This window comes from Labeo rohita, chromosome 19 (genome assembly GCF_022985175.1).
Source record: "Labeo rohita strain BAU-BD-2019 chromosome 19, IGBB_LRoh.1.0, whole genome shotgun sequence".
Lineage (NCBI taxonomy): Eukaryota > Metazoa > Chordata > Actinopteri > Cypriniformes > Cyprinidae > Labeo > Labeo rohita.
The window spans coordinates 19,232,263-19,255,500 of NC_066887.1; the positions used below are offsets into that span (position 1 = coordinate 19,232,263).

Sequence of the window (23,238 nt, forward strand, 5' to 3'; positions counted from 1 at the left end):
TATTTACAAGCATATGTATTTATTATCATTTTTATATAATTTGTATTATATATAAATAAAATCATTTTGTATATTAATAACATATTTCTTATATATATACACATTAATTTGTGTGTATTTATATATACATAATAATTGCACACAGTACACACACATATATTAGGCAAACTTAAACTTTTATTTTGTATTCAATTAATCACGATTAATCGTTCACAGCCCTACTTTGAAGCTGCATTTAAACTGCATTTTGGAAGTTCAAACTCGCAGACACCATAGAAGTCCACTATGTTTAGAGAAACCCTGAAACGTTTTCCTCAAAAAATGTAATTTCTTTACGATTGAAGAAAGAAAGACATGAACATCTTGGATGACAAGAGGGTGAGTAAATTATCTGTATTATCTGTATCTTTTTGTTCTGGAAGTGAACAACTTCTTTAATGATGTCCTCATTAACTTTCTGGACCTTGAATTTGTCACATTGCTGTCAATGCAGGGTCAAAAAGCTTTCAGGTTTCATCAAAAATATCTTTATTTGTGTTCCGAAGATGAATGAAGGTCTTACGGGTTTGGAATGACATGAACGTGAGTATTTAATGACAGAATTTTCCTTTTTCGGTGAACTGTCCTTTTAATATTAATATGTAGCCTAGAAGGAATAAGACTGTTAGACTTTTATTGATGTAATGGGAAAACCCAAAAAGCACAGCAGAATTTGTAGAGATTTGTTGTTTCAGGGAGAACAAAAAACAGTGAATAACCTTCCCATGTTGGCCCCTAACAGACAGACCTAAAGCAAATATGCATGGAATGGGAAGACTATGTAGAGCCTGTGGCGTTTTTGTGTGATGCAAGGTTATTTTTACATGGTTGTTGAATTCCATCTCTTGGTGTTTGAGACAAGACCACTTGGAGCCATGATGCCATCTCTGACTTAGTGTAGTTAATGCACCCCTCTGAGAAAATGGTTGGTAATTAGTAGCTAGGACAGCTAGATACTGAGAACTGTGTTCCTCCTCTTTCCTTTTCACTTTCCTCTTTTCATTTTGCAGCTCATTGGAGCACACTACTAGTAACCTCAATGTTTTCACAGCCTGATTGCTTCTCATTTTGACACATCAAATTTAATGGAATAGACAGAATATGAGTTGATCCGTATCTTTCTGTGTTTTAACATATCTCCCTTTGAACATAATTTCTAGCCCACGTTGCAGGTTATTCTGGTGTACTTTGACAGGAAAAGCATCTGATCAACATGTAAAGTGACGTACATGTCTTATGTTTATATGCAGGTTTACAGATCATACCACAATATTAAGCTTGAACAGAAAAAAGGGTTAGACAGAACAGACGCCTGTTTCCAGGCAGACTTCACCTCAGTTGCTTTAAATCAGCCAGTCAGATTACACTGCAAGGTCAAAAAAAATGCAATTCTACAACTTAGTCACAAAGACGTTGACTGAACTACAAACATTATAGCTAGAACCACCACCCAAGCTGTAACGGCTAGTTTGAAGTGGTTATGAACTTAAAAGCTATTACAAGAGTTCTGTAGTTTTAACTGGACCTGATTCACTTTTTTGGCCGCTACTGATTCTTCGGAAAAGAGCCTGCCCGTCTAGACTACACCCAGAATTTTTGAGGCCAAATGTGGCCAAATGCCATGGGCTTTTGGCCTAACGTATGTTTATAGTTTGTGTGGTCTTGTTTTTATAATGATTATACTTTCATTAGCTAGCATACAGCAGAACAAAGCGCGAGATGTCTGTCACCTGCTTGTCTAGACATTATCCTTTGGAAGTTGGTGTCATTCCAGCTTAAATGCTTGGATTTGTATTTCAAGATGTGGTTATGTCATTCTTGCACTAAGGTTCTATTGTTACATCTCACTAGATTTAACAGTCACATGGCTAACAGGTGTCTGTGTCAATTTCTTGGTAGTTCAACCAGTCTTTCTGGCCTCCCAAGTGCAGTTGCAGTTGGAGAGAAGGGCTGGGGAATGCAGGGAGTTAAAGCTGTTGTTTTCAGTTGCATCAACTAATAAACTCCCATTGCCAGATTCACATCACAGACTTCCCAGAACAGCTCGCTGAGTCATTTCCACTAAAAGGCATTAAAGCCGGCTGAATGCAATCACTAAATTCACTCTTAAAGCTTACAAGGTTGTACATTTCCCTAAGTCCATTCTATGGTGTACTTCAAACCTGTTATCAATTACTTTGAAGCTCCCGCAATTAATCGCCTGAAAATTATATTACTCTTGCTAATTACCTCCAGGCATGGAGACACTCAGGGCTCTAGCTGTATTGAACAGTGTTGTGACAGTTTCATTGTTAATATTGTTATGATAATAATGCGCTAATTTCATACGTTATGGAATTTTAAAATGGTAGATGCCACCAGCTCTTCTTTATTGGTTTGAGCAATATCTCTGGGAGGAAGACGAAGGTCGTCTTTAAATAGTGCCTGTGGTGTTTTATAGAGGCTTATAAAACCAATATATATGATACTTCTGGTTTTGGATGCTGATTGGGCAATACAACATGGTGTAATCCACAAGTGTTAATGAGATAGTTCACCCCAAAATGAGAATTCTGTCATTTATTACTCACCCTCGTGTCGTGCCAAACCCCTATGACCTTCGTTCATCTTCGGAACATAAATTAAGATATTTTTTTCCTGACATTTAGTTTAGTTTAGTTAAGTCACTTTATTGTCCACAAATGGAAATTTGTCTTAGGCTTCACCACAAAAATACATTTAACGTTATCACACAAATTAAATAAAAGACAAGTAACACATCCCCCTACTCACATTCAGATCCCAGTATTTAAAATTCTACCTGCAGTTGGCACAAATGACATTTGATGCACATTTTCCTTGCTTGAGTTTGCCTAAAACGTCTTTTTGATGGTAAAAGCTGAAATGTAATATTCAAAGGATGAGAGCAATCTTCAGTAAACACCTGTGCTTTTTGTTTAGCTCTTGTTTAATAGATTTCATTTAATCTTTGTGGTTGTCCTACAATTGCACTAGCAATTTTAACTACTCTACCCAGTTTTTGCTGTCCTTCAACTGGCAGTAGTCCATACCACATAGTCTCATTAAAACATATAACACTCTCAAACCATCTCCAAAATATGTTGACTCACATCAAACTGTTGCAACCTCCAAATAAGATATATTCTCTGCATTGCTTTTTTAAAAACATACTCAATATTTCCAGCAAATGTCAAATTACTATAAAAAAAATTCCTAAATATTTAGAACTTCAAACCGTCTCTATTTGATGTCCATCAAGTATCAAAGGTTCTAACCTGTAAATAAAATGTAATTTATTCCTACTAATGACTAATTCCTTGGTTTTGTTTACATTTATGTCCAGTGAACTCAATTTACACCAATTTTGGAGCAATTTATGTAATTATAATACAGCATGTCTCCCTCTGTTCCAATGAGTGCCATATCATCCGTGTATTTAAATAAATTAAAATATGAATCCTGGATCTTAAATTCCCATGCCACCTTAGCATTGTCTGTATATAACGCATTTTCGATCTTATCTTTATGCTAATTTAAATTTTCTGATTAGACTCCTGAATTCCTTCCTTTTTATATTTAACCAGTTCCACCATTTAAAAAAGCAGCTTTTTTTCTCATTTAAACACATTTTAAGATCTTTAGTAAACCATAACCTATTATTCGGATACACTTGAATTATTTTAGTCTTAACACAATTACTTTCACAAAAACTTCTGTAAGATGTGATGGTGTCTCATGTACATCTTTGCATGCATCAAAGAACAATTGCCACTCTGTGTCCTCGAAACAGTCTCTAAGTTCTTCTGTGCTCTGATCTGTCCGCAGTTGTATCTCTTTAGTCACCAGTTTCTCTTGTTTAAACAGCTCGATATTTGGGTAGCAGATGTATAATATTATGATCTGACCTTCCCAGAGGAGGTCGACACACAGCCCTATATCCATCTACTATGTTGCCAAAGCATTTATCCAATGTGCGTGTTGGTCGTGTGGGACAGTCCACATGCTGATAGAGTGTAGGCAAATAACTTGATAAGTCACACAAATTCATATCTCCAAGAATTGAGATTGGTTGTTATTTTGTTTGCGGCTTCTTCATTATTTGGGCCCGTAACATATGTTAAAATGACAGTAATCTGTCCAAATTCCCGATGCAAATAAAACAGTCCGAAGGACACTGACAGTAGTTCATAGTCTGTAGTACATACAAAATGTGTTGCTCATTTGTTGTGAACATAGAAGCACAAACCTCCTCCTACAGACTTACGAGATGCGACGTTGTCTCTGTTGGCTCTGATCATTGTATAGCCATTTAAAACGATGTCCTGTATGTCTTCTCTTAACCAAGTCTCTTTAAAACATAACAGATGACTTTGCCTAAAGTCTCTGTCATAGTTGATTTTAGCTCATTTAGCTCATTTCATCCATTTTATTCCACAGAGAACGTAAATTTGATAAGGTGATTACTGGTAAAATTTGATAAGGCGGTTTAAAACCTCTTCTTCTGAGCCTTTGACGGACCCCTCCTCTCGATCCTCAATTCTTAGAAAAACGCCTTTGATCATCTGTCCTCGAATTCCTTACCAATTTGTAGCAGTGTACCGGTAAATCCATTTGTAAATTGCAGAGTCGAGACCGGGATAAGAGTAATAAAAGTTCCTCCCACGTGTAGGTGAGGACGCCAGTCACCACACTCGCTTCCGAGCTGGCCACGATTACAAACACGGCCGGGCACACTGCCAACCAAACCAGAAACCAGCGAGTATTCATATTTAAAAAGCAGTGAAAAAAACCCAACATAAATCAACTGTCAAACCAGACAAAAACAAAGGGTAGTGAAATTGCGTGAAGCACTGGGTCTGCAGCAGAGCCACACCCCTTTCATAGACAGCAATGTAACTACCATATTCAAGGCCCAGAAATGTAGTTAAGGACATTGTTAAAATAGTCCATGTTACATCAGTATGTGGTGCATGTTAATTTTGACAGCAAAATTTGATTTAGTTTTAGTCATAGTCTTTTGACTAAAATGCCATTTAGTTTTAGTCATATTTTAGTCCTCTGAATTGTTTCAGTTTTAGTCAACAGTAAAATTGACAGTAAATTTAGTCAGCTAAAATCTGGGTTTAGTAACAGTGTAATTCATTTATTAAGCATTTCATCTTACAACTCATTGTATATTTTTGATATTAAAGTTTTATCATGATTAATCATGATAATTTTCATCTGGTTTTTATTAGTTGACGAAAATGTCAATAAATTTTTGTCATAGTTTTGTCATTCAAAACAAGTTTTAGTTCATTATCGTCGGTGAAAAAAATGTTGTTGACAAATTTTTCATCAACGAAATACCACTGCTGGTGAAGGAGCCGGTGTTCTGACGTAGAACCTGGATGTGCTACGACTTGTTAACAAGCAGAGGAGTCGTGGTACTCTCGTAAATTAAGTCTGACATGGAAGAAGAAATTGTTGAATAAAGTCATTGTTTTTCTTTCTGTGCACACAAAAAGTATTCTTGTAGCTTTATAACGTTACGGTTGAACCACTGATGTCACATGGATTATTTTAACAATTTCCTTACTACCTTTCTGAGCCTTGAACGTGGTAGTTGTGTTGTTGTCTATGTAGGGTCAGAGAGCTCTCAGATTTCATCTAAAATATCTTAATTTGTGTTGCAAAGATGAATGTATGTCTTATGGATTTCGAACGACATGAGGGTGAAGAATTAATGACAGAATTTTCATTTTTGGGTAAACTATCCCTTTAACAGTTACGATGCATAACTCTTGTTCAATGCGTGGCACCCTTCTATAAGGCTCTGAGCATGCAAAATAAACAAATGTCGTTGACAGGAAGATATGATGTCATTCTGTCCACCTCATTGTTTAATGCAAAAGCAGGTTATTTCCTGTGAATGTACTTCTGATTACTTAGCTACTAAAGGTAAATAAATAGAAGAATAACAGGGTGGAGTAAATGGTAAAAATTTAATTTCTTTTGTATTTTTGCTACAAGCCTGTGTGTTAGATTGTGATAGTAAATTGAAATACCATGATAACAAATACCAGGTGGTTTGCAATATCAAACAGCATAATGGACTCTTTTTGTACAGCTAAAATAACTGGAAGTCTCACACATTTAAGTTACAAATATCTGTATCTTTTACTTCAAAAATAGGCTGGACAAATTGTCTGATTTTAATAAATCACAGATTTAATATTGAGCAAATAAAAATGATTTCTGGAAATATTTTAATTTTGAGTTTTTCAGGCCTGAAAAATTCATAAGATCTAAAAACCTTTAAAATCCTGGAGCTTCCTATAGTTCATACACATTTTTCTAATTATGATCATCTCTTTTAAAGAGATATATATTGCTATATTGCACAATTTGCTTATATAAGCTATAATGATGACTGGTTTGTAAACGATTTGTTCTTTTTATGCGGTTGTTTTTAATAAATTAGATGACGCTGTTTCCAAATCAGTCGAAATGATTAATTAAATGAAGTCTGAATCAAAATAATTTGCATTGCGTCTACTGTTTGTGTTTTGCTGTTGTAATTTCTATTCTTGAATGTAATTCTGATTTACAGTTTGTACTTGCTCTCGTTCCTTTCCTGCAGGTCTTTCATTTTCGCCAAAGATGGCAATCCCAACAAGTGCAATGTTCACAATGAGACGGCGTTGCACCTGCTGTGCATGGGCCCGCAGATCCTGCTGAGCGAGGGGGCGCTGCAGCCGCGGATCAGCCGCCCTCAGGAGGATGAACAGAAGCGGGCTGAGTGCCTCCAGATGATCCTGCAGTGGACCGGAGCCAAGCTGGACCAGGGCGAGTATGAGAGAGCCAATGTCAACTCCACTGACAACAAAAAGAGCACCTGCTTGCACTATGCAGCGGCGGCTGGCATGAAAAACTGTGTTGAGGTAACAAGATTTTTTTTTTCATTATTATTATTATTATTATTTTTTTTTTATGTAGTTCAGGCCTCCAAGTTAAGAATGTATTTACTGTATTTTCAGATGATTTAATGCAAAGCCCCAGTTCAGTTTAAGTTCTGTTAGACTATTTAGTATGTGGCCAGACTCCATGACCATACTTTTCTGAGTTTATTGTAGGACTCTAGTGAAGACACTAGCTAAGTTTTAGTCTTGTGATTTACAGTTGTTGGTGAAGAACAATGCAGATTTGTTCGTGGAGAACGAAGACAGGGAGACGCCGTGTGACTGTGCGGAGAAACAGCACCACAAGGAGCTGGCGCTCAGTCTGGAGTCTCAGATGGTTTTCTCTCAGGATGCCGGAGCTCAGGAGATAGAAGCGGAGTATGCCGCCCTTGATCGACGAGAGGTATGGCTGTGAGATATTTTAGCATTTATTTGTTTATACACTAGTAAGTTTAGATGTTTACATATAGTCCACAAGAGAAATATTAGTTGAATTTATAAAAATGATCCGGTTCAAAAGTTTACATACCCTTGATTATTAATACTGTGTTGTTACCTGAATGATCCACAGCTGTGTTTTTTTGTTTAATGATAGTTAGAGTCCCTTGTTTGTCCTGTACAGTTAAACTGCCTGCTGTCCCACAAATTCTTTGGTTTTCCATCATTTTTGTGTATTTGAACCCTTTCCAACAACTGTATGATTTTGAGATCCATCTTTTCACACTGAGGACAACTGAGGGACTCATATGCAACTATTTCAGAAGATTCAAACACTCACTGATGCTCCAGAAGGAAAAACAATGCATTAAGAGCCGGAGGGTGAAAACTTTTGAAAAGAATGGAGATGTGTACATTTTTCTTATTTTGCCTAAATATTATATTTTTTCATTTAGTACAGCCCTTCAGAGGCTACAAAAGATAGTTACATGATTCCCAGAAGACAAAATAAGTTAAATTTACCCAGATCTTCAACTTCAAAAAAGTTTCACCCCCTGGCTCTTAATGCATCGTGTATGATCCCTTCTTATTTTGGTAAAATAATTATCATTTTTTTTTAATGATTCTGAAAGGAAATGCAAACTTTTGACCTCAACACCTCAACTGAAATGTTTCCAGAACACCAAATCTTAAAAAATGTGTATATATAAATAAATGTGTGTATATATATATAAAAATATATACTGCAAAATTTAAAAAAAATATATATATTCATACATAAATATCTTCCTGTGCAAGTTTTTTCTCAGAAAATATTGATTTCTAAAATTATTTGCAATTAATGTAATAGCGTATCTTGAAACAAACTTAATTTTATTGTTCCATTTGTTGGATTTGTTAATCAATTTATAGCTCAGTATATAATATAGGCAGAAGTTTGCAGCCTTACAAACAGGGAAACTAACGTTCACTGTGCGTGTGTGAGTATGCTGTTATTTCATTAGTCATAGCTATGTGCTGTGCGCTGAGGAAGTGAGTTCAAGATAAATCATAAGTTGGTAATGTACTGTCAAAGGATAGGGCACCAGTTGAAAGAGGATTGACCTAACTGCCAGCAGCAGACTCATGATTGCTTCGTTTTGCTGTTCCAGACAAGCTGAGCAATATTGAAGTTTAAAAGGGAAGCTTTATTGGTTCCCTTTCCATCACTTCTCCTCTTACACCCTCTTTGCTTTACACTTTTCATCTTTATCCCTCCCTCTCCCAAACCTGTCATTCTCTCTTCTTTTTCTCTCCAGCCATATGAGGGATTGAAACTGCAAGACCTGCGTCGGTTGAAAGACATGTTGATAGTTGAGACGGCGGATATGCTGCAGGCTCCTCTTTTCACGGCCGAGGCCCTGCTGCGAGCTCACGGTATGGATTTACTGCAGCTACTTTTGAAGTCGAACAATATCACTGGGTTTATATGCAACTTTTTTTTTTTTTTTTTTTACAATAGTTTGTGGTAGCTGGGTAAAATCTTAAAGGGGTCATCGGATGCAAAGTTCACTTTCACATGTTGTTTGAACATTAATGTGTGTTGGCAGTGTATGTACAAATCTACCCTATAATGATAAAAATCCATGCAGTGGATTTTAATTAATCTGCAAAAATAATATCCCCTTTTTCAAATCGAGCCATTCACACCGTCAGAGGCCGCTCCAACGATAGTTGATTGACATGAGCGTCTTACCTTTGCAGATCTCATTTTGACAAGGTAAAAAGGGTGATTTTTACACAGCCATTGAGAATTTTTAACCAAAGTATATGATAGACTTTTCATTAAGACCCTAAAGAATCATATCAACTTGTGGAAAATGGGCATCCGATGACCCCTTTAAAGATTTTTTGAACACAAATAAAACGTCTCTGACTTAATGGTTTTACTGTGCTCATAGTATTCTTTGAAACACTTTGGACTACATGCTATATGTATTCCGTAAGTACCATCTGGTCCTTCTACCATAGTTTTGCTGCAGTACATATTTGTAAAGGATTAGATATGAAAAGGTAATATATTGCAGAGGGCTGTCACTGTGCCAGCTGATCCATTTGATCAATTAAAGAAATACGCCAAATTTGGCCAATATCCAAGATCCTTCATTCTTCAAGATATTACAAGCAAAAGGGTTTGGCTTGTCTTCATCACTGGGCAAACCAGAACATTCCACGCTTAATCTTTATTGAAGTATTTGGCACCAATTTCACATTCAACATTCAAAAAGACGGAAGGTGGATTCATATTTTTTTTGATTGAATTCTCTTATAATATTATAGAGCTGGCAACTGGCGCATGTCCTAAACAGGCACTATGCAACCAGGATCCATCTCCAAGCAGCTTCAAAGGGCTCTACACAATCCCAGCTGAGAAATAAGGGTCTTATCTAGCAAAACGATAGGTCATTTTCTAAAAAAAAAACAACAAAAAAAAAACACAAAAAAGCAAATTGATATACTTTTTAACCACAAATGCTCGTCTTGCACTAGCTCGACTTCACGCATCACACAGTCATGTTGGAAAGGTTATCACATTACCTTTTTTTTTTTTTTTTAAATGACATGCACTTAAAAAATTTAGGAGCACAGTCAAAAATTTCAGGAGCACATTCTAATCAATAATCAAAAAATCTGATCAGAAAGTAGCCTTCCCATTACGAGGTTATACTCTTTAAATTGATTTACAAGCGGATTTTGTTTTTACCTTTGTAATGGCATTTTTCTAACTTTTTTTTATCATCTTTACTGTCATCTTTTATGTCACATTAAAAAAAAAGTGGCTTGTAGATGTATTTTCAGAAGTTTAATGAGGCTCAGAGGTGGCATGAGTGCAATTAATGTTGAGAATAATGTTTTAAATATAAAATTTTGAATATGGAAATATTAAATGATTTAAATAACTGAAAAGATAAAAAATGCCAGTAGGTGGCGGCAAGTGACTGATTTAATTAAGGAATCATTCATTCATTTGATTCGTTTGAATGGCTGAGTAATTCAGGAATGAAGCAAGTGACTCTCTTTATTAAAGGAGTCCACTTCCAGAACAACAATTTACAGATAATGTACTCACCCCCCTTGTCATCCAAGATGTTCATGTCTTTCTTTCTTCAGTCGTAAAGAAATTGTGATTTTTGAGGACATTTCAGCATTTTTCTCCATATAATGGACTGATATGGTGTCCCGAGTTTGAACTTCCAAAATGCAGTTTAAATGCGGCTTCAAACGATCCCAAATGTGGTTGTAAACATTCCCAGCCAAGGAAGAAGGGTCTTATCTAGTGAAATGATCGGTTATTTTCATTAAAAAAAATACAATTTAAATACTTTGTAATCTCAAACGCTCCTCTTGTCTTGCTCTCCATGAACTGTGTATTCTGGCTCAAGACAGTTAGGGTATGTCGAAAAACTCCAATTGTATTTTCTCCCCTTAACTTCAAAAATCATTTCAAAATCACCCTACATCGCTGCAGAAGTACAGACACAGTCTTTGCAAAGTGAACATGCAAAGATGATCAAACACCCTTAACAAAAAAGGTAAAAAAACGATATAGGGCAATTTTGAAGAAAAAATACGATTGGAGTTTTTTGACATACCCTAACTGTCTTGAGCTAGAATACACAGAGTTCAGGGAGAGTAAGACAAGACGAGCGTTTGACATTAAAACATATATAAATTGTATTTTTTATGAAAATAAACAATCGTTTCGCTGGATAAGACCCTTATTTCTCGGCTGGGATCGTTTACAACTGCATTTGGGATCGTTTGAAGCCGCATTTAAACTGCATTTTGGAAGTTCAAAATTGGGGCACCATGTCAGTCCATTATATGGAGAAAAATGCTAAAACGTTTTCCTCAAAAAACACAATTTCTTTATGACTGAAGAATGGAAGGCATGAACATCTTGGATAACAAGGGGGTGTGTACATTATCTAAATTGATGTCCTGGAAGTGGAGTTCTCCTTTAATGGGTAAATGATTCATTGACTCACTAGATTCGTTTAAAAATGCACGTTCATTCATAAATGAAACACCGTTGTGTTTGAATGGAGATGAGCAGTGGCTTAGCTGTGAGTTTGTTTAAAACCATTTTCGTTGACGAAATAGAGCAAATTTAGGCAACAGTGTTATAGTCAGACAATTGAAATCACTTAATATTAACTTCTTGTTTATTTAACTGTTGTTTTAAATCAATATCACTTTACATACTTTCTTAATAATCATTAAGAGCTGTCACTCAGTTCATTGCGATTTGTGAGATATGTCTTTGATACATTAGGCTACTCAACGCTGCAAAAATATGTAGAAACCTTCACAGAGCTACTGCAAGACGAGCATTTGTGGTTAAAAAGTGTATATATGTAGAAGAAAGAAAGACATGAACATCTTGGATGACATGGGGGTGAGTAAATTATGAGGACATTTCAATTCAGAAGTGAACTAATCCCTTAAACCCTCTTTTTTTCTGAACAGATTGGGACAGGGAAAAGCTTCTTGAAGACTGGATGTCTAATGCGGAGGACTGCTGCCAGCGCTCAGGTGTTCAGATGCCAACTCCCCCACCGAGTGGCTACAATGCCTGGGACACTCTGCCTTCACCTAGAACTCCGAGAACAACTCGCTCCTCTGTCACCTCCCCTGATGAGATCAGCCTGTCTCCTACTGATGGCCTTGCCCTGGTTAGAATAATTGACATGCATAACATTATGATCCACATTCTTGATCTTTCAATGCACAAAAATTCAAGAGAATATTAACACACTCTGTTCAATGTATCTTATGCCCATGTAGTGTGGGATTTGCATGTGCAGCATATCTGTGTTTGAGGACCCTGTGGATATGTCGTGTGGACACGAGTTCTGCAGGGCATGCTGGGAAGGGTAAGGAATGAAATATAAGTTTTGTTTAATGCACAAGATCAGATCATATCAGATATTTTCTTAAAGGGATAGTTTATCCAAAAAGGACAATACTGTTATTAATTACTAACTCTCATGTCGTTCCAAACCCGTAAGACCTTCGTTCATCTTTGGAACACAAATCCGAGAGCTTTCTGAAGTCAATAGTTATATATGTTTTAGATATATATTTTTTCCTGTTTGGCATTTGCAGTGCTTCATGTGATGAATAGTTCTTTCCCTCAAAGAAAAACTTTTTTATATCGCTTCAAAACTTAAAAATGGATAGGAAAATCCATCTCCACTGGAGAAAAAAACACTATATTGCAGGTTGTTTATAATCCATGTATTCACAGTCTTTGAACACGGTTTGTCTGGATGTCAGGTTTTTGAATATGAAGATCCAAGAAGGGGAAGCACATAACATCTTTTGCCCTGCATATGACTGCTTCCAGCTGGTTCCTGTGGAGGTCATTGAAAGCGTTGTCTCCAGAGAGATGGATAAGCGTTACCTGCAGTTTGACATTAAGGTACCATTGCAGCTCACAAAGCACCAGAATCCATTTCAAAGCTGCCATTTAATTTTTTCTTATCATAGACTGTCTGACGTTGGCTTTGAATCAAAATGCTGACAGCATCCTGCTGTTGGTTGAGTTTATGCCAGTGTTTGTTCAAGCAAGAAAAAGCTTTTGTAAACACACATGCTCAGAAGTCAAATGTTTGATTGTTGGGTAAATATCACGTCGATTTGATTTGGATGATTTACAGATTAAAATTGGTTTGGATAATGGGTCGTTCACGTCATCCAAAACAAAGAGGAAGTTTCAACACATTTCTTTTCCATCACCAGGCTTTTGTGGATAATAATCCAGCCATTCGCTGGTGCCCCGTTGCCAGATGTGAAAGAGCCGTACGACTGACTAGGCCAGGCCCTGGAGCCTCTGACCCTATGAGCTTCCCTTTGCTCAAAGCTCCTGCTGTAGACTGTGGCAAAGGCCATCTCTTCTGCTGGTACGTTAACCAGCTGTTTCCTTTATTTACACTCCCAGAAAAAAGGAGCAAAGCTGTCTCTGGGGCTTTACCATATGTTACAAAAGCTAAAAAGCACAATTTTGTACATTTATTAACCACTAAATTATCCATATTAGTACCTAAAAATCTAAATGTTTGCTACAAAATATATTTTTAAAGTTTGTAAGATTTCTTTTAATGTTTTGACACCGTTTTAGTTTTTAGAGTTTTGAAATTCCTATTGTTCTTTGTGTTAAATTTGATTCTCATTAGTGTAATACAGTATTTTTATTACCATAAAATGCAGTAAAACACTTGCACACAAAATAAAAATAGGGTATAACGGGACTAAAGGCACACCCTAAGAAAAAATGTGCTGTTTACTGCACCCAAAGTGTATGATTGCAAAAAAATATATACGTTTGTATTGAACATTTATGGAGCAACAGATTTTGTGTGAAAATAAAAATTCTACAAACCGTTTATTTTGTTTATAAATCTTATAAATGTTTGAGGTGGCAAGGGAGGCCTTTTACCCCACACACGGGGTAAAAGGTTCACCAGCATGGGGCAAATGGCACACAGTATTGATACAAATACTTTAGCCGAAAAAACAAAACAAAACAAAACAAAACAAAACAAAAAAAAATTATATATATATATATATATATATATATATATATATATATATATATATATAATATTATTATTATTATTATTATTATTATTATTATATTTTTTTTAATGTCTAAGTTAATACTTGTTAAAAGCAATCACTTTAGCAATGTTTGTACTGTTTTCTGCTTATCTTGAAAAATAAAATATTTTTTTTTGTTCATTAAATATACTGTAATTAAAATATGTTAATATAAAACATATTTTAAAATACAGAAACAAAATCATTTTAAAATGTAAAGATTCTGAAAGCATTGAAAGAGATCCCATAATAATTTAATATAGATTTACAGTAGTAACAACAAATGATACTTTTTTATGCGATACGATTAATATGATGTTATTAAATATGATGGTTTCATTATAAACATGCTGATTATCTCTAAGACAGACACCCAACATAATATATGATATTTACCATCTGAATCTAGCCATGTCGTGTCAACAAATGGAAAAATCAGCCATCTGTTAATTATCATGTTAATCATTGTGCCTTTTAGCCCCAACAGAAGGGGTTCTTTTTACCCCAAATATCATACTTTTACACATTTTTTTTGTTATTTAAAAACCCAAAAATGAAAATTCTGTTTTTAGTTACTCACCCTCATGCTGTTCCAAACCCATTAGGCCTTTGTCCATTTTCAGAACACAAATTAAGATATTTTTGATGAAATCTGAGAGCTCTCTGACCCTCCATAGATAGCAAGGATCCTACCACAGTCCTACCAAGGTCCAGAAAGGTACCAACAACATTGACAAAATAGTCCATAATGTTATAAAGCTACGAGAATATGGAGGGTCAGAGAGCTCTTGGATTTCATCAAAAATATCTTAATTTGTGTACTGAAGATAAACAAAGGTCTTACAGGTTTGGAACAACATGAGGGTGAGTAATTCATGACAGAATTTTTATTTTTGGGTGCACTAACCCTTTAATGTTTATTGTGGAAAATGCCATCAGAGCACTATTCATGTTTACCTCTTGGGTTTCTTCTCAGGGAGTGTCTCGGTGATGCTCATGAACCCTGTGACTGTGAGACATGGAAGATGTGGCTGCAGAAAGTGTCTGAAATGAGGCCTGAAGAACGTAGGAGCTCTAGACTTCTCAGTCTTCACCTTTACTTAATGGATGCACCTTTATTTAATGGATGTTCACAATATATAACCTGCTGCTGTAGATTTTAAGATTGAGCTCCTCTCTGTGTCTGAACAGTGGCTGGTGTGAGTGAAGCCTATGAAGATGCTGCCAACTGCCTGTGGCTACTCACCAACTCCAAACCTTGTGCCAACTGCAAATCCCCCATCCAGAAAAATGAAGGCTGTAATCACATGCAGTGCGCGAAGGTCAGTACAGAAAGGCGTACATGGACAAAAACATTCACAGGCATTCGAGTGTCCGCCCGCTAAATTGTGGCTGGCTGATGATTATCAGCTGATACATTGCGGACTAATAAGGTCAGATGTCTGAATAAGTATTCTGTCTGTGGAGTTGGTAATCATACATGTATGACACATTTATTAAGGACCAATGTTTGGCTCCAGGAATAAAACCTCTGGGACATTTTATGTTTTTAAAGGAATAGTTCATCCAAAAATTAAAATTACCTCATGGTTTACTCACCCTCAAGCCATCCTAAGTGTATATGACTTTTTTCTTTCAGACGAATAGAATCAGAGTTATATTAAAAAGCAGGTCATGTGTTTTTTTTTTGTGTCCTAATATTGTGTTGGAGTCCCCTACAACAGGTTTAAATGCATTTAAGGTCAGAAAACATTGTAATTGTCTCAGAATATACATACGGTAATTTCTCAATGATTTTGAAACGGTTCGTTTGAATCAGTTTTGTCTGTAAATCCCTTCTTCCATAAGCCTACTCTGCTCTGATTGGTCAGCTGGCCAAGTCTGTTGTGATTGGTATAGAGAGGAGTACTTTAGCAAGTTAGCGAGTGCTACCATTTGTGTTGCCAAGTCCGCAATTGTTTTTGATGTTCGCGGGTTGAAGCGACGCCATTAACATCATATTTAGCCTCTGAAATGCGAATTTTCCAGGGAAACCTCGACAAAAACCATGCATTTCACACCCTGGGATGTGATTTTTAATGAATGCGATTAGGTAGTTTTGAGTAGCAATTGGGTAGGTTTACATAAAAAACCTTTACATACATACACCTTTACATAAAACAACAATACAGTGCTCCAGTCTGTTCTTAAAATAATGACATAAAAACATTTTGTTTAACTCTCATGCAAACAAATCATACCCTCAGTTAAAGTTTAGCTGCTAAACTGTAAACACTTAAAACAATAAGGGTGGATACGTTAGCTGATTGCTAACTTTCTGCATGAACCCTATAACTGCCAAAGCAGCAAAATAAAAAGCAATTTCACAATGATTATAAAGTCTGTGCGCTACACTACATTCTTTATTATTAAATAAAGTAATTAGAACAATGAGAAGCTACATTAATTGACACATGCTTAGGAAATAGTGGATTCACAGCGAATTATCAGAACTATTTCAGTAAGACCGTAAAATCAGAGTTTACGTGAATATATATCTATATTTAAAACTTCATAAAGTGTAATCTCTAGCTTCCACTAACTGTCATACGCGCGTTTATGAGAGAGTGGCGTTCCAGCGGATGACGTAGGCCTAGCACAAGCATTCTAGTCTCGTGAAAAACAAGTTTTGTATATAGGAGCAAAGGAAGCACAGTTTCCTTTGTTTACCAAGGGAAAAGCAGTCTTATGTCGAAATCCTCTAACATTTTTCTTAAAAGTACTCATTTTGTACTTCTAATTAATGACTGCTGTTTTGTTTTGCTCTGTCCACTGTGCTTTTGTGTTTGCCTGTTTCCTACTCAATCCGCTGAAATACCACACACTCGTGAACGTGTGTATGTCAGCAGAAACAAGATTTCAGTTTATAAAGTTGTGAATATGAATATTTTTTTTTTTTACACAAATGCATCAGTTTGCTTCAGAAGGCCTTTATTAACACCCTGGAGCTATGTGGAGCACTTTTTACGATGGATAAATGCACTTTATTGGACTTCAAAATCTCAACAGCCATTCACTGCCATTATAAAGCTTGGAAGAACCAGGACATTTTTTTTATTATAATTCCGATTTGTGTGAAAGAAGAAAGTCATATACATCTAGGATGGCTTGAGAGTGAGTAAATCATGGGGTAATTTTCATTTTTGGGTAAACTATCCCTTTAACTTTTTATAAAATCAGAGCATGCCTCCATTAATGTTTAAAACTGCAATTGAATCAATTAACTGAAAGCAAATAAAGTTTAATAAAGATTTTGTTTTTTAAATAAATCGATTTTACTTGCAGTTTTGTGATATTCAGTACAACAGCATAAAACTGATTAAGATTTTTAATATAATTTCTATTATAATTATTCTATTTTAATATAATTTCAACTAATGCTGACCAGCTGTTTTATAAGAAATTATATTATTATAAGAAATATCAACAGTCTTAGAAAACTGCTTGTCCAATCAAATTAAAGAACTGAAATGTAATTTGTATTTAACAAATAAAAGAAATTCAAATCAAATTTGGCAATTTTGCTATTTTAGAGCATTTTACTTCTAAGCTAAAGGAAATTCAACAGAGTGAAGAGATTAAACTGATGTTTTCTGAGATGCTATTAGATAATAACTTATTCCTGTCATAATATCCTTGTCCATATGTGTAGGCATTAAATGAGTATTTACATACTATTTGTCCTATTATGTACAATGTAACGTAAAATCGCCTTTATTAAAAGCTCTATTCTCAGATATCATATGAGTGTGTTTGCATTTGTTTGACCCTGACACAAGATGCATGTGTGATGCAAAACAGCTCTTTGACGTCAGAGGCAGGTGTTTGAACAAAGGAAGTGCGTTGGCTATAGCCTCACTGTTATTTTCTTAATGAAGGCTTAACTAAGGCTTTGAGTGACAGGCACAGGGCAGGGGGAAGGGGAAGCTATTCACACCACTAGCACGTGGAGGAAAGGCAACGTCACACTCGCAAAAACAAATGTTGAATGCTCGCTCGTGCCTGGACGGTTATTTATATTATGAAATCGTACACTCCTTTTGTTGATTAGCAACACGCATGCCGATTGGAATTTCTTGCTGTTTTGTTATTGATAAAAAGAAAGATAGTTGGAATGTGTGAAAGCAGTTGGGATTGATTGTATAATTCAAAACAATTTCTAAATCAAATTCATAGCTCCTTAGTGTTCGCAGAAGTATTTAATGAGTTCTGCTTTGCTCTTCTTTCTCATCTGGGTCTCTTTGCAGTGCAAGTATGATTTCTGCTGGATTTGTCTTGAGGAATGGAAGAAACACAGCTCCTCTACTGGAGGATACTATCGCTGCACGCGCTACGAGGTCATCCAACAGGTGGAGGAACAGTCCAAGGAGATGACTGTTGAGGTACTCACGCCTAAAATGATTAATGATTATAAAATTTACACACATGGCAGCCATTCAAGGAATGCATTTACTAGGATCTTTTGTGATTTTTTTTTTTTGTGCACTGCTGTGCATGGTGCTAGTGAATAAAAGGCTCAACACTAAACATTTACTTTCCAGGTTCATATTTCTCATGTGTAAAAAGTAACTAAACAGGTTCTGTGCTTTTGTTCTGAGTTTATGTATGAGCTTAAATATCCATCCTGAAGTTACTGTTGCTTATGTTTTTGTCTCCTCACAGGCAGAAAAAAAGCACAAGAGTTTTCAGGAGCTTGACCGTTTTATGCATTACTACACACGATACAAGAATCATGAACACAGTTACCAGGTAGGAATATTTATGTAATGAATGTCCTTGTAACATTCTAGTTGAGTGATTGGCTTACTATTTGTTGACAGTCACTCATCAAAGATGCTTATTTTGTATTAGTTAGAAGAACGACTCCTGAAAACAGCCAAAGAAAAGATGGAACAACTGAGCAAAGCTTTTATTGGAAGTGAGTAGAACATATTTTACATCCACCCTGCTGAAACAAAACAAAACAATGGAAACCGTCACAGAAAATCTAATTGTTTCCATTAGAAATACCATTACATACATTACAAACCATCAACTTTTAACCATTAAAACCATTAAAAATGGTTTTCTGTATTGTGTTTTATGACGTAATCCATTAGGATTTAGTGGTTTTAACAAACCACCAATAGAAAGTAACCAATTAAAACCCACAGCGTCCATTACAGTTTCCATTAAAACCAATACAAGTCCCATTATAACCAGTAAAATCATTACAAATTTTGTGATGTCTATAGTGTTTTCAGCAGGGACTGTGTGTGCCTTTAGTTTTAAAGGTATAGTTCATCCAAAAATGAAATTTTTCATAAATTACTCACCCTTGTGTCATTCCAAATCTGTAATATCTTCGTTCGTCTTAGGAACACAAATTAAGATATTTTTGGTGAAATCCAAGAGCAAATCCAAGGTAATAAGGACATTGTTAAAATAAAATAGTAATGTTATGAAGCTACAAGAATACTTTTGCATTACTTTCCTGAACGTGCAGTGGATACAGACACAGAAGAGAAGAAATTATTGAATAAAGCCTTTTTTTTTCTTTGCACACAAAAAAATTCTCATGACTTCATAAAATTAAGGTTGAACCACCGATGTCACCTGGATGTCCTTTCTGGGCCATAATATGTTTCAGTTGTGCTGCTGTTTATACAGGATCAGAAAGCTCTCAGATTTCATCTAAAATATCTTAATTTGTGTTCTGAAGATAACCGAAGGTCTTACGGGTTTGGAACGGCATGAGAGTGTGAAATTAATGACAGATTTTACATTTTTGGGTAACTATCCCTTTAAGTGCAATGTAGTATGTTCTTCTAAACATGTGTATAGTGTATTTTGAGCATGTAAAAATGTCAACGTATCTGTTTCTTCAAGGGGAAGGAGCCCCACCTGACACCACGTTCATTGAGGATGGTGTGCATGAACTTCTCAAGACCCGACGCATCCTTAAGTGCTCTTATCCGTATAGTTTCTTCTTGGAGCCCAAAAGCACAAAGAAAGAAATATTTGAACTTATGCAGGTACTGAGATTGATATCTATCCACCACTTAAGAGAACAATGCAGTGTGATTTGTTTATGTTTAACCTTTTCTTGCACAATATGCTGGTGTGTTTTGTCTTTCCCCAACATATACAGACTGATTTAGAGATGGTCACCGAAGACCTTGCTCAGAAAGTGAACAGGCCTTACCTCCGCACCCCTCGCCATAAGATCATCAGTGCCACGTATCTGGTGCAGCAGAAGAGACGGGAGTTCTTGGCCTCTGTGGCTCGAGGTGTAGCCCCAAATGATTCTCCCGAGGCTCCTCGCCGCAGGTAAATCCTTGTGTTGACATTTACAGTTTTTGCCAGATTATCACACAGTATACTAGTATACATTTAAAAAAAAAAATACCACGGTAGTACTGTTTTTTTTGGAACATAGCAGTGGAAGTACCCTGGAGTACTACGACGGCGTTTTAGTGCCACGTTAAAAATAAAAAAATAATAATAAAATCAATATATTACGAGAGTAAAGTCTAAATACTATGAGAGTAATGTCTGAATATTCCGAGATTAAAGTCTGAATGCTACAAGAATGAAGTCAAAATACTACTGAACTTGAAATATGATATTTATTAACAGACTGAACAGGAACAACTTTTTATCTTAACATCAGCTCACACACCCAATCGACATTCCTTTGGGGGTGCTGTAGCTCTCCTATTTAACCATTTTTAATACTACAAATATATGTGGGATTATTAGTAGAAATCATACCATATTTTACTCGTGGGTATGCTTGGAAATAATATTTCATGTCTTTGATTGCATTTGTTATTTGTAGTGCGCCAGCCCCCAAAAGCAAGCTTTGTGCTTTTTGTACTTTTAAAATAAAAAAAGTCTCAGCTTTCAAAATCAGTTTTATAGCAAAATACAAACTATGTGTCTTACAATAATGTGTTCTTTAGCTCAAGCTCTTTAATGTGGCGTGACACATAACTGTATGCATGTGAGGCAGTTCATTAAATTATAAGCTACAGTTTTCTTTGTGAAAATTCCACCACCTACTCTGCAAAAAACATCTGTGGCGTCCAACCTTTTATTCCTCACATGTATATAATTAAAAAACAACAATAAAACGTTCTAAAGGTTGAAGTGGACTTCAGCTTGTTAACATAAAAGCTCATAAACAGAAAAGTTGTTGTCTTTTCTGAGCTAGGCTGTATAATGTACAGGGGTTGGACAATGAAACTGAAACACTGGCCAATATAGTGTTGGAGGTTTCATGGCTATATTTATGCAGCCTGGTGGCCAGTCTTTACTGATCGCACATTCCACCAATAAGAGCAGAGTGTGAAGGTTGACTATGTGCACCCAATAGCTCAAACATTGTACCCTGAAGGTGGTGCCGTGTATTAGGATGATAATGCACCAATACACACAGCAAGACTGGTGACAAGAGTGATTTGATGAACATGAAAGTAAAGTTAAACATCTCCCATGGCCTGCACAGTCACCAGATCTGAATATTATTGAGCCACTTTGGGGTGTTTTGGAGGAGCGAGTCAGGAAATGTTTTCATACACCAACATCACATAGTGACCTGGCCACTGTTCTGCGAAAGGAATGGCTCAAAATCCTTCTGGCTACTGTGCAGGACTTGTATTTGTCATTCCCAAGATGAAATAATGCTGTATTGGCTACAAAAGGAGGCTAAACGGCATACTAATTGTGGTCTAAACCCAGGTGTTTCAGTTTCACTGTCCAACCCCTGTATATGTGACTATTCACAAGCTGTTTTATTCATGGTATAATACAGTAAATGATTGGAAATAATATTTCACATCTTCCATTCATTATTTGTAGCGTGCCAGCCAATCGCAATCATTTTGTGCTTTGTTGCTTTTAATATAACACAACTCACACAAATTCTTTAAATTTTAAAATGATATTTTTTTATAATTTTATAATTTATTTTTATATTATATTTATTACAAATTATAAATGTGTTTATTTCAAGTTTATAGCAAGATATAAAAGTGAAGGAACAATCAGAAGGCATGAAAGAAAACAGTATAGTCTAATTTAATTAAATGAATGTCACATTATTAAACTGGAACAAATACAGCGATCTATCAAGAGTGTGAAAAATGCATTATTGTAATAGATATATTGTTTGTATTTCGCTATAAAATATAAGATTTTGGAATATCTCCCGTGTTCCCAATCCAGGCCATTTGCATGCGCAATAGGCTATACTGTCCAAATATTATAACTTTAATCTCTTAATTGCTATGAATGAATTAAATATTAATTAAATATTTGCCCTTATTCTTGAAACGTTTCGACTTTATTCTCGAAACATTTTGTCTTTATTCTCAAAACATTTAGACTTTATTCTTGAAATATTTCAAATTTATTCTCATAATTTCGACTTTGTTCTCGAAACAGTTCGACTTTATTCTCGAAACATTTCGACTTTATTCTTGAAATATTTCGACTTTATTCTCATAATTTCAACTTTATTCTTAAAATATTTCAACTTTATTCTCGTAATATTTTGTCTTTATTCTTGAAATATTTTATATTTTATTCTCATAGTTTTTCAAATTTATTCTCAACATTTTGACTTTATTCTCGAAACATTTCAACTTTATTCTCTTAATATTTTTCTTTATTCTTGAAATATATTTTATTCTCATAGTTTTTCGACTTTATTCTCAGAATAATATATAATTTAATCTCATAATCTTAGATATTTTCTTAGAAAAAAAGTTTTAACGTGGCACTAAAACGCTGTCATAGAGTACAATATGCAAACACCATATAAAAACAAAAACATGTTACATGAACTTCAGTACCATTTCAGTGGTATTTTTTTTAAAATACCATAGTGTTACCATCTGTTACCATCACTGTCCTATGGTAATACTACAATACTTTTTGTACCATGGTAATACCATCAAGGATACAAACTAATTTTTTTGTAGATCTGTTGCAAACAAAGAAGAACCTGAAAGGTCTCCCTGCGGTTTTCTGCCGAAATATAAGCTCTGTGGCTTAAAAGTCAAATCAAGTCACCTTTTATTTGTATAGCGCTTTATACGATACAGATTGTGTCAAGCATCTTTACAGTATTAAACATGAAAATTGTCTTATTCTA

General features: G+C 35.4%; 1 protein-coding gene across 3 annotated transcripts in view; it reads left to right on the forward strand.

Annotated features, from left to right (window-relative positions):
• Window positions 1-23,238, forward strand: part of ankib1a (ankyrin repeat and IBR domain containing 1a) — a 38,495-nt gene that overhangs the window by 7,503 nt on the left and 7,754 nt on the right. For all 3 annotated transcript variants that reach the window (XM_051137006.1, XM_051137005.1, XM_051137007.1), the window contains 14 exons: window positions 6,662-6,962; window positions 7,201-7,383; window positions 8,717-8,834; window positions 11,928-12,133; window positions 12,246-12,334; window positions 12,738-12,882; window positions 13,203-13,363; window positions 15,037-15,125; window positions 15,252-15,382; window positions 18,347-18,481; window positions 18,762-18,848; window positions 18,951-19,017; window positions 19,968-20,113; window positions 20,230-20,408. In XM_051137006.1, coding sequence (XP_050992963.1) covers window positions 6,662-6,962; window positions 7,201-7,383; window positions 8,717-8,834; window positions 11,928-12,133; window positions 12,246-12,334; window positions 12,738-12,882; window positions 13,203-13,363; window positions 15,037-15,125; window positions 15,252-15,382; window positions 18,347-18,481; window positions 18,762-18,848; window positions 18,951-19,017; window positions 19,968-20,113; window positions 20,230-20,408 — 2,037 coding nt within the window. The remainder of the gene's footprint in view (window positions 1-6,661; window positions 6,963-7,200; window positions 7,384-8,716; window positions 8,835-11,927; window positions 12,134-12,245; window positions 12,335-12,737; window positions 12,883-13,202; window positions 13,364-15,036; window positions 15,126-15,251; window positions 15,383-18,346; window positions 18,482-18,761; window positions 18,849-18,950; window positions 19,018-19,967; window positions 20,114-20,229; window positions 20,409-23,238) is intronic.